A 12,321-nucleotide genomic window follows, 5' to 3' on the forward strand; every position below is an offset into this window, starting at 1 on the left:
AATCCTTCATTCAAATTTCATAGACACAGTTCATATCGTGGTCGTCGCCGTATCATCATAATCATAATAATAGCAACATATAAATAATGAAATGATGTTATATCAAAGCAAAAAATAAAAAAATGTAATGTAATGGAATGGAATGGTTGAATTGATATTTCCCAAGAGAACGATGAAAAATGTTTTCACACGCTACCTTCTACCATCAGCCATCATCATTTAGTATCCAGCTAAATTGGCTATTTTTACATCATGATGATCATCATCATTGTCATTTGGACATGTAGTCGTTCGTCGTCATCGTCGTTATGGACAACCAGTAGAGTAGAGATACTGGTTTGTTTTATACGGTGTGTGTGATATCTTTGCAATGGATCATCATCATCATCAAGATGATATCATTGAGCCAAAAACAATACAAACATTTTTTTTCATTTCTTAAAGACGATCACACACAATCTTAGGTTTTTTTTGTATAAAAAGGTGAGAAGAAAGACCTATTATTAATGCCATTAATCACATTGTCTTTTTTTCGCCTGTTATTTTGATTATTTCGTTAATAAAATTGTTGTTGTTGTTGTCACAATTGTCATTTTCTTTATATTAAACAAAAATTCAATGATATCAAATGATAGCCGTATTCGCTATTCATTCGCTTGGTTGCTCGTAATTGTTGTAGCAAAGATAATGATCAGGATGATGATGATGACAATTTCATTGTCTTTTTGTGTGTGTAACAAACTGTGTCCAGTACTCTAATTGTCAGCCAAAAATGTCTTGATGATAAAGGAATTACTAGCTTCTTTACCATAAAGCTTGTACGATTTGGGGGAAGAAAGAAAAAAACGCAATAAACAGATTCGATGAATCACCAATAATCACACCTGATAGGAAAAAAATTGGACAAATCTTTTCTTTTAATGATTTAATCAACAAATTTGATTTTTTTTGGACAAACATTTTCAATTCATCCATTCATTTTGTTTGTTTGTTGGGTTGGTGTGAAGCTATTTGTTTGTAATGTGGGTAGTATGATGATAATTATTATGATGATCAAATGTTATGATAATAATGTCAACATTTTTAAATTCTCAAGCTAATCTTGATATTTTCAAATATTAAAATTCATATTTTTAAAATACAAATATTATGGTCATCTGAAGATTTGGATGGAGAAAATAATAATAATTAAGCAACAAAGATAAATCTGAGGCACAATTTGTCATCATCATTTTTCCATCGGATAATTTTGTTTTACAAAATTCATTGAGTCTTATTATATTTGTTGTTGAAAAGTTTGTCACATGATAATGTGATAAACCATTTTTGTCTTTAACCTTTGACCACATCATTACGATTGACGTAAACGAAAAACAAATTGCACTCACAATCAAGACAGAGGATAGATAGAATTAGTGATAAGTGAATATAATTTATTTTTGACAAAATATATTGACAATATTTGTTTTTGTTTTTCAAAACTTTCATTTTTTTCCTTTTTTTGATTCAGGACCAGTACTTTTAAGATTTGTTTTTGTTTTTTTCGTTGTTTCTTTATCTTTTTTCTTTGATGAAATTGGGCTACTAATATGACCACTACCAACAGGTTTTTTCTTGGTTGCACTTGGACTATTTGATGGAGCATGTTTCCTCGATGTACTTGGACTATTTGATGGCGCCTTTTTTTTGGATCTGCTTGGACTACCAATATTACTAGAAGGACTAATCTTTTTCTTCGATCTACTTGGACTATTTGATGGTGGCTTTTTTCTTGATCTACTTGGGCTACCACTCTTACTACTATCATGTGTAGCATCATCTTTATAAGGTACTTCCGATACAACTGTTGATTGTGGAGTACTTATTGCTGATGATTCTATTATTGAACCTTTGAATGTTTTGCTTTTATCCTGTATTGATGAACTTAATTCAGTTTTTAAAATTGCCGATTGTGGTTTCGAATGCGATGTTGATGAATCCATCAATGCTGATGTACTTATTTTATTACTATTCAGATTATCAGTCAAGAATGAATCAGCTGAAACTGGTGGTGCAGGTTCAGCTGGTGGTGGTAATTTTTTCATTCCTTTTTTAGTTGTTTTACTCGATGGTGGTGGTGGTGTTTTGGTTTTAGCCTTAGCTTTGGCTTTATCCTTTTCTTTTTCTTTTTGCTTTTGCTTTTCTTTTTCTTTTTCTTTTTGCTTTTCCCTTTCCTTTTCCTTTTCTTTTTGCTTTTCCTTTTCCTTGTCCTTTTGCTTTTCCTTTTCTTTTTGCTTTTCCTTATCCTTATCCTTTTCCTTATCTTTATCTTTGGTTTTGGCTTTGTTATCGGTTTTTCTTTTGGCTGGTTGTTTTTCATCTTTCCTTTTCGTATCGACAATTGATGAACTATCATAAACATAAACAGGTGGTGGTATATTTGATTTTAATGTTGACAATCGTCTAACATTATCGATCATTTTATCATGAGTAAAATAGCATTTGATTAATAGAAATGATTCCAACACTACAATTCCAAGCATCAATAGTAATATTAATAATGCTGTCGGTTTGTGAAAATTAAATAAAATGAGCAATATTTGAAATGAATCCATGATATTAATGATAGAAACTTACTTAATTGTGGATTAACCGAAACATCAACATTTAGAAATGTAGTTTGTGGCAGATATTTCCATCGATGGCCAGATATTAAAAATTTAATAATCATATCATCATCGGTAAATAAATGTAGATTAGAACTTAGATCAGAAAATGCATTCGTTATATAGGGAAATGGTATTGTTTTCGCATCCATCGAACAATTTCCATCAATTACAAGCGAATAATCTGAACATCTTCGATAAGTTAATGGTTTAAATGGTGAAAGTTGTTCATCAAATTGATAAGCCATAAGCGTTATTGTTTCTTTATCCTGTCGAACAAATCCTATTCCCTGATTTAATGTTGATACTGGCAATAAATTAGTATTATAATCTTCAATCTTTTTCATATCAAGAAGGGTTGCTTTTTTCTTATTTATATCAATAAATAATGCTGAATGATCACCATAAAATCCTAGCAAATTTTCTTTTGGTGATGGTGTTAAAATTGTCATATAACGATTGTAATCTTTATCCAAAAATTGTTTATATAATGATAATTGTTTAATCCACGGATATCGTGTATATAAATCTACCGTATCCCGATATGGTATACGCCATGTTTGTGTCCACATATCTAATTCATCTACATTCACTATATAGGTTTGTTTGGATTTGGTAACCACAAATAATGATCTATTTGTTAATTGTCCAATTGTTAATAAATTACTTAAAATTGGACCAAATGTAAATCCATTTACAAATCCATTATCATTGTTGTTATCAATGTTGATGTTTATCATTATTATTGTTGTTAAAAGCAATAATATTAGCTTCTTTTTTATAATGGTCATCATCATTTTCATTTATTTAGTTTAAACCAAGACAAACCAAAACAAAAAACGAAATAAATACTGGATTGAAGGATGAAAAATTCCAATTTTAAATATAAAAATATTATATGTTTGTTGTGAAATTGTAGAAAAAAAAGATTCTAAATTCAATTTTCATTTGAATTAGAATTTTGCCGAATGAATTGAATTTCAATAAAAAACTAAATAATGATTTGTTTGATTTTTCTTCATTTTCCTAAATTGTCAATAACACACACACACATTGTAAACGAAAAGATCATTGGAATGGCAAGTGAATAAAATTTGGTAATTTGTTATCAACGATGATAATCTTTTTCAAACATCTTGTTTGATGTTTTTTATTTATTTTTTGTTTGGTTGTCTTTTCTGTTTTTTTAGAATCATCGTTATTCAATTCATTTTCATTCATTCATTCATTCATTCATTCCAACAAAACCAATCATAAATTTTTTCAAAGCCGCCAAGTTGAACTTTGAAGATGAAAATTTCCATTTTCTTTCTTTAGATTTACACATCGGCCTTTTGTGTCCAATAATAATTCAAAAACAAAACAAAACAAATAAATTTACACAAATCTTTTTTTCCATAAACATCTTCTTTCAGAAACAAACAAAATGTCATAAATAATAAATAATGATCATTTTTGTGCATTGACTTTCGCCAAAGCCAACAACAACTAAACAAAAACAAAGCCTATTTGCATTTGAAATGATATTCAGCCAGGAATCACTTGCATCTGCAGCAGCAACCACCATCGTGATCATAATGAACACACATTTTGGTACGTGGTGATTATCATCAATTTCTTTTGAAGATGTCATGATTATTTATCTTCATTTATTCATCATTTGAATATCTTTGAATTTGGGCAAAAAAATGATCATTTATGTAAATCATCGGTGGCGGCGACAGCCATAAAATTGATGTTTTCAAATGATTATTTCAACATCTTTATTGCATCTTCAGTGGCTTGTTTGTTTGCTTGATAATCAAAATTCATTTGTTGTTCAAAACAAAACAAAAATCTGATAATCAATTTTTTTGAATTTTAAATTTCTTCCAAGTTCTCTGCTGTTTATGGTTTTTTATTTTTTTGATTGTTGTTTATTATCATCATCCTTTTTAGATGTTAAAGTTGATGATGATGACAAGTTGTTGTTGGCAGGTGTTTTCAATGTTTTTTTGTTTGTTTTTAGCTCCTGTATAATATCGAAAATTGAGGATAAAATTTCCATAAAGTCATCATCGTTGGAAAAAAAGGTTTTTTCCTTTTTTTCATTGAAAATTCAAAACAGAAATTTTCTTTTTTCAGAATTAATCCTCTTTGATAAGTGAAAAGAATCTTGGGAGAAAATTTGGAGAAAACACCTGTCCTGTATGTGATGTATGCTGCATGTGAGGATTATCCTTGATCAAAAAATTTATTCAACCGGAATCGGTCAAAAGAAAGATTTATTTGATCTTTGATCATCATCGATGGAGATCATTTTTTTCTGCCAACTTGAAGAAAATAATGTTTTTTTAAAATAAAAATTATAGTTTTTGATGAATTAGAGCAGATCATATTAATTATATCTTAGTTATAATTAATATGCCCTCCATTTTTTCTCCCCCAATTACTTGTTACATTGTTTTGATTACATCATTCAAAATGGTCAAAAATTCAACTATTTTAACTCTAACAAGGTGAACAACATAAAAAAATCTATCCTATATCTAACTATCTTTTCATTTATATGACACAGAGTGACAATTATAATTCATTCATTTTAAATTTAAAAAAAGCTTGCCATAAAATATTATAGTTTTAAAAATGTTTTGAGAGAGATACCATTGTTATTCGAAATAGCATTATTATTTTTTATTATAATTTCTCTTCTTTTGGATGACCCGAATTTGACTATTCAACCGAAATTATTATTATGTAAATCGGTATTTTTATTCAACAACAATTTTTTTGGTTAAATTCTTTTTTTGCTGTTGTCCAATATTACCATGTTGTTAGTAATAGTTGGCAGCCATGTTTTCTCACGCATTTTATTATTATTTAACAACAATCTTTGAATTTGTTCGTTTGTTTGTTGCTGGCACATTAATGATGATGGAGTAAATACCAACAATTACTTAAATTATCATTGTTGTTGAGGCAATTTTAAGTAACTCTTTTGCTTCATTATTGTTGGTCGGATAATAATAATAATAATAGTGTGTCGAAATGGATTCATGATTGATTTTTGAAAAAACAAATCCACTATTTCGACTCATTAGGTACGAAAAATATATATCATATGGCGCGCGTTATTGAAATGCCATGCCATGCCGTATAGGTGAACAAAAAAAAGAAAAAAAAAGAATAGCAGTATAGATGAGTGATGATAATCATGGATTCATCTGAGGTGGTTGGATATGTCTTGATGATACCACTACTTTGTTTTTTTTCGTACCACACCATTCTCAATGTTGAAGTTTCTGCCACCAAAATTTTTCTTCGGGAAATTCTTTGTTGAAAAAAATTGCAAAAATATTCATCCCGGAAAAATTGGATGAATTTTTTTGTTTAATTTTTAACTTTGTAATTAATTCTTGTTTTTAAAATCTTTTCATCATCCAAATAGAATTTTGCTTTCCATCACTCACTTTATTTGATTGAAATTGCCATTTTTGCCGGCATTTTTTTCGAAAAAAAGCTGTTGCTATAGATTCTCTATCGATCAATCAACGGCGAAAAAAATGATGAATGATTCTTCAGCATTGTTGCTTGAGCAACAACATAGTTTGAAAAATTCAATGAACGATCATGATCAATCGAAATTTAGCGAAAATTTAATTGTTATTAATTGTAAGTTTATAGTTTTTTAACTTTTAAATGTTTACATTCATTCATTTATCTCTCATTAATCAGGTGCAAGCAACAGTACATTACAAGATTTAAAAATTCCAAAATGTTCGGGAGTATTTACCTATAATGATAGTGATGTGCTAACATCAGTTACATCAAATCGTTACATTGTTTGGTATGTTTAGTATTATTGAAACTTTCGAATTTTTCATTTTTTTAATTTTTTTTTCAAAGGCAAACATATGATGATATTTTGGAACTTAATGAACATAGTTTACATCGTGATTTACATTATAATCAACTTAGAATTCAATTTAAGAATAGTTTAATTTTGCAAAATGGTGTTTCTATCCAAGAAACTGCCGATAAAATTATTATATTGGTTACGACAATTGTTTCAGCTCATCGATTAATTTTTCGTCATCCACATCAATTGGTAATGAATTGATCAAATTTTTATTAGAATGATAATTAATCTTATGTATTTGGTTAGAATTCAAATCCAAAATCAATTGGTTCGTTATCTTGTTTGGGACCCTCGTTATCATCTTCAAATGATTCACCTTGTTATTCAATTTTTTATAATGTCACCTGTTTCGATGATTCGGATACAAGTTTTGTACAGCTGCAGAATTCATTTTCACAGAATGCAATTCTTGGTCAACCAACAATGTTACCATATTTGTCTGCATGTTCATGGGCGAACATCGATGACTTGGACGCATTTTTTATTTTATCCACTACTTCTGGTTCATTACAAATTATTCGTCTCCCATCGGCTTCAAATTCCAGTGAATCACAATCGGAGATTAAAATTCAAACATTTGACTTGAAACAAAGCAATCTGATTGGTAAATTAATCTCCGGTTATTTACCTTCGCTTAAGTAAGTTTTATTTATTTGTTTATCTACATCTCATTTGAATCAATTTTTTGTGTTATTTCTCAGTAAATCATTGGGGTCATTTGCTGTTGAATCAGCAATTTGTTTGCTTCAATATAATATCGGTGATGATAATCTAATATTTGCTCTTTGTCGTGATGGCCGTATACGAGTTATATCATTGAATCAACAATCACTACTACTTTGTCACAATATATTCAATCAATCGATGACATTCAATTCAAGAGATGTATCATCATCGGATAATAATAGCAAGACAGCTATTTTATCCACACAAAAACCAATATCAATGAAATTTTGGTGGTATGAGAATGAAACCTATTGGCCAAATGTAATTGTATATTGCACCGATACTCATTATAATCAATTTTATTTTTATCAAATAATATTGCCAAATCAATCATCACATTCACCAGGTAAAAATCATTCCATTAATCATCATTCAACGGCAAACTATTCAACAAATCAAGAACCACATTTACGTTATCTATTTCAACGTTGTATTCCTAGCCAATATGATTTGATTGATTATTTTGTTTGCAATAGTCAACTATGGGCAATGTGGCAGCATGATGAACAAATTAATATACAATATTATTCCATCGATACCAATTATAATGATGAACAACCATTCGAATGGATGCCCGTTGTGGCCGATGTAAATGCTTATCCAGAAATTGGTTCACGTTCACCATTAGTTAATCCAAGAGAATTTTATTTGAATGGAATTTTTTGGCAGGGAAATTTTTCCTGCCATACCATTGCCAAAGCGATTAACGTTTTGAAGCGTAGTATTGGTGATGAAAAATGTGTTGTAAATAATTTGCAAAAAATTGATCTATTAATTCAAGAAGCTATCAAACTTGTCGACAACATAATTCGTAATCAAGCTGACTGTAAATTGGAAATGAATGTTGATGAATATATTCAATATGAAGTTGATGCATGGAATAAACTTTATCAATTTTGTTTGGATTATCATGTTGCCGAAAATGAACCCTTATCAATATTTGTTGATCATAAAACTGGTATCAAGGGAATTGTTCGCAGATCACGATTGGAATTTATTGCATCACTGTCACCATTCGATGATATGATTAATCATTATTTTTTACATTGTAAACAAAATAATCGTATTGCTCATCAACAAAATGGTGATATACAATCGCCGTTTAATTATCGTTCCACACAGTCAAATTCAAACGATAGTTTTGATCTATTTTCCATTTCAGCATTTGAATATCGTTTAAATACTTTGATAAAACCTATACAAGATTCTCATCAATTAAATCAAACATCGGATATGTTTTCAACGATTGAAAATATGAAAAGTAGTATTCTGGCTTTATTACATGGTATGTCAGCTATTAATGTCACATTAAAAGATGAAGATCTATTGGATTTTGAAGCATTTATGCAACGGGTTTCCAGTTTTAGTACGGAAACTAAACTTTCATTAGTCGAAATAACGAAAAAAATTACCGAAAATTCTTTATTGCCTGAAATGTCATCACTTTCGGACCATTCATTTGTACCATTGATTGATGATTTTTTTGAAAAATGTCCACATGTTGTTGAAGCTATAAAATTTTTTATTCTGCAATTAAGTTTTGATTTTATGTCGAAAAATGAATTGAATGATTATTTAGGATTGAATAATGAAATGCAATTACTACTCACATCGAACAATGAAGATGCACATTGCAAAATGGATGAAGCATTACAATTCGAAATCAAACCAATGTTTGCTAATCTATTATCAAGTCAATGTGGTTTAAATTTTACCGTTTCAACAATTCAACGAATCATTCAGGCACGTTATAAATTTTGTCGTGATTTATTCCTGCTACAATATATGTTGACAAGTTTTCATTCGAAAGTTAAAAGTGATTATCGTACCCGGATTATTCATGATGTACAAGCATTCATGATACCGGCAACATCGCAAGTAATGTTTGCATTGAATCATTTGAATTGGATATCGGAAACACCAATGATAACACCAAATATTTGGTGGTCTGAATCAACATCATGTGATAAACTTTATGGTGGTATTACATCGATTGTTAACCTGAATACTTCACCTTCACAAAATTTAACTGGTTCGAATCGTGGTTCATCATTTGAAAACAGTGAATTATTGTCAGTGTTGGAAATGCGTGATTTTATCAATTTGAATCGTGTTGGCCTATTGTCACATGAATCAATTTTCTACGATGCTTATCCTCGTGCAAACATATTGTATTTATTTTGTCAATTTAGTGGTGGTATTTTAGCTAAACGATTACTAAGCTATTCACTTACCTGGGAATATAACCAAGGTCAATTGGATCAATCTACATTGACAGGTGATGGTATCTGGTCAAATTTATTACCCATGTATATGGATTCCATTTGTCAATTGGTATGGCCTTTTTCATCCGGACAATTTAAATTGGCTGAATTCCTGTTAGGTATTGGTCAATATCATTTGGTCGAAAGATTTGTTGATAAATTACATCCATGGTGTAAAATGTTTGCATATAGTCGATATTTTGCTCGTGGAATTTGCTATCTAATGACTGGTGAAGGTGATAAAGCAATTATCAAGCTGAAACAATCTGTTTATGGAATCAATCAGGAACCATTTTTATTCAAAATATTCGCTCAACGACCAAAATCTGTCCAACTAACTGATAAAGAAATTGCATCAACTCTAGATAATGATGATAACACGAAAGAATCGGATTCTATTTTACGCAAAATTCAGTTGAAAAAACTAAATGATGCTAAAACAATTCTTAATGCTCGAACATTGTTTCGTTATTATAACAAATTAATTCATCTGTTTAATCGTTATTCAACTTATGATTTGGTTATTGAACTGGCCAATTGTGCACTGAAATGTTTAGGACCGGATTTTGATCCAGAATTCAATCAACATAGTTCAATATTACATTCAATATTATTTTCCTGCCATCTTCGTTTGGGAAATATTGATCAAGCTTATAAATCAATGATCGATAATCTGGATCCTGATCAAAAACAAAATTGCCTTCGACAATTTATTGTAAATCTTTGTGAAAATGGCCAATTAAAACAATTAGTTAGCTATCCATATATTGATTTGGAAGATAATTTTGTTTCAATTTTGGATTCGAAAGCTAGATCATCATCTTGTCTGATAAATGATGATCATGAAGGAAAGATGGAAAAATCTATAAATTCATTGAATCGTCAAAAATCAACCATATTGGAATCTGAATCAAGTCACTCAGTGAATTATTTTCACATTCTTTATAGCTATTTTATCAATACCTTCAATTATCGTCGTGCTGCGCAAACAATCTATGATTATTATCGTCAATTAAATCAAGAATATAGTGGTGGTGAACATCAAATATTAAAAATTCAAGCAAATTGTTTATTAATTGCTAGAAATTGTCTTAAATGTTTGGATGATTCGAAATATTCATGGATTGTTAAAAATTCGTTGAAAAAAACTACTGACGATACAAAACAACAAATGAAACGTAAACGTGGATATTTTTCTTCGGATGATAATGATAAAAATTGTAATTATAATGTAAGTATAATTCTTTATGCATTATTAACTATTAACTTGTAACATCTTTTTTCAACTACAGCAAGATAAAACCATCATCGAAATTGTTGACGATGAAGAATTGTTGCGAGAATATTTGTTGATTGATGCACGATTAAAATTATTGGAAAGAAATTCGAAAGAATATGCTATAGCTTCATCACCATTAAGTCCCGATGAAACGGTTATTCTTTGTACGGATGCATCATTATATGAACAATCATTCAAAATATCCGAATTGTTTTCACTACCACTCGAACCGATATTCGATGGTATGGCATCCAAATATGTTCAACTTTTGAATGGACTTTATAATCGTCGAAGGATCGATGATGAAACAATGTTGGGATTATTGGCACAATCTAGTGTTGTCGATATGGATCCGGAAATGATGATATCACCGAAATTAAAACTGCCAATCGATGAAAACAATTTCAGTGTAGATTTGTTTGATATTTTCTATGAAAATACTGCATCCAATATTGAATGTGATTATATTTGTTATTCATCATTATCGATATGTGATCGAATGTGGTATCTTATAATGTATTATTTATATCGCTATCAACGTCAACCACATATATCAACCGATTATTTCAAAACTGTTGCCGAAAAACTTTTATCCAATGGTATTATGATACCTGTTTCCTTGATGAAAATCTATCAGGTTTGTCTTTATTTTTTCATTGATTTTCAATGAATAATTAACTTTTGTTCATTTTTTCTATAAACAGAAATCGAATTGCCCACAATTACTTCGTTTGTTGATGACTTATAATTTCCTAACCGAAGCTACTCAATTGTCTATTGATTATATGAATGCATTTATGGGTCACGGTGTTGAATATTTTGATCTCAAAGTATGAAATATATTATTTGAATTGTGATTTCAATTTGATTGTTGTTAACCCCTTTGTTGTCATTTTAGAATCATTTGTATCCAAATTGTCCACCACTTTGTATTCCCATGCATTTGTTTGATTGTTTGGCAAAAATTTTGGCCGAAGAAAATGAACGAAATCGTTACGATACAAACAAAACCGAAACAGAAAAATGGCAAAAATCTTTATATTCAATCAAAGCAAACAATGATCAAGGTGATAATGATAGTAAAGCTGTTGATGATGATGATGATATTCGATCAGAAACAATTATCGATTATGATTCTGTAAGTATGATCTGTTGAAATATTTTTAAAATCATTGTTTTTTCTTTTTTCTTATGTCATTCTCGTGTAGCTATTACAAAATCTGAACAAAACCAAACAAAAACTAGAGCAAACAATCATTTCATGTTCAAACATTTGAATACAACGCTACGGGAAAAACTTTGATGAAATTTAATGAAATTTTCAATTTTAAACAAAATTTTGATCAATTTCCTTTTTGTTCATATCATTCATTTGAAATAATAAAATAAAATCATTTTCTTAAATCTCATTTTCTTTGTTTGATTCGGTGACCAATAGATGGTGATGATTCCGATTTTTTTCTGCAAATAAAAATGGCGCCATTATAGACTATTCTTAAAATTAAGCCA

The 12,321-nt window shown here is 29.5% G+C and overlaps 2 protein-coding genes across 2 annotated transcripts; one reads left to right on the top strand and one right to left on the bottom strand.

The window, feature by feature from the left end:
* Positions 1–1,416: 1,416 nt before the first annotated feature.
* Positions 1,417–3,488, bottom strand: LOC113794746 (uncharacterized). The gene is made up of 2 exons (XM_075821953.1): positions 2,617–3,488; positions 1,417–2,542 (listed from the first exon to the last, which is right to left on the bottom strand). Exons 1-2 carry the CDS (start codon positions 3,446–3,448, stop codon positions 1,485–1,487), a joined length of 1,890 nt encoding a protein of 629 aa, XP_075678068.1. The 5' UTR covers positions 3,449–3,488; the 3' UTR covers positions 1,417–1,484.
* Positions 3,489–5,914: 2,426 nt separating this feature from the next.
* On the top strand, positions 5,915–12,216 carry Nup160 (nuclear pore complex protein Nup160). The gene is made up of 9 exons (XM_027344875.2): positions 5,915–6,296; positions 6,360–6,471; positions 6,531–6,732; positions 6,790–7,181; positions 7,245–10,764; positions 10,826–11,449; positions 11,517–11,642; positions 11,711–11,950; positions 12,021–12,216. Exons 1-9 carry the CDS (start codon positions 6,188–6,190, stop codon positions 12,087–12,089), a joined length of 5,394 nt encoding a protein of 1,797 aa, XP_027200676.2. The 5' UTR covers positions 5,915–6,187; the 3' UTR covers positions 12,090–12,216.
* The last annotated feature ends 105 nt before the right edge of the window (positions 12,217–12,321 follow it).

Source organism: Dermatophagoides pteronyssinus, unplaced genomic scaffold (assembly GCF_027571235.1).
Source record: "Dermatophagoides pteronyssinus isolate colony J.1.1.1.1 unplaced genomic scaffold, Derpt_VIB-CSIC_2022.12 sq0014, whole genome shotgun sequence".
Taxonomy (NCBI): Eukaryota; Metazoa; Arthropoda; class Arachnida; order Sarcoptiformes; family Pyroglyphidae; genus Dermatophagoides; species Dermatophagoides pteronyssinus.

Bases quoted from the DNA above. Each gene is read 5' to 3' on its own strand.
- LOC113794746 (XM_075821953.1), bottom strand. From the start codon at position 3,448: ATGAAAATGATGATGACCATTATAAAAAAGAAGCTAATATTATTGCTT. The intron at 2,543-2,616 runs GTAAGTTTCTAT...ACAAACCGACAG, and splicing joins TTCGGTTAATCCACAATTAA to CATTATTAATATTACTATTG.
- Nup160 (XM_027344875.2), top strand. From the start codon at position 6,188: ATGATGAATGATTCTTCAGCATTGTTGCTTGAGCAACAACATAGTTTG. The intron at 6,297-6,359 runs GTAAGTTTATAG...CTCATTAATCAG, and splicing joins AAATTTAATTGTTATTAATT to GTGCAAGCAACAGTACATTA. The intron at 6,472-6,530 runs GTATGTTTAGTA...TTTTTTTCAAAG, and splicing joins TCAAATCGTTACATTGTTTG to GCAAACATATGATGATATTT.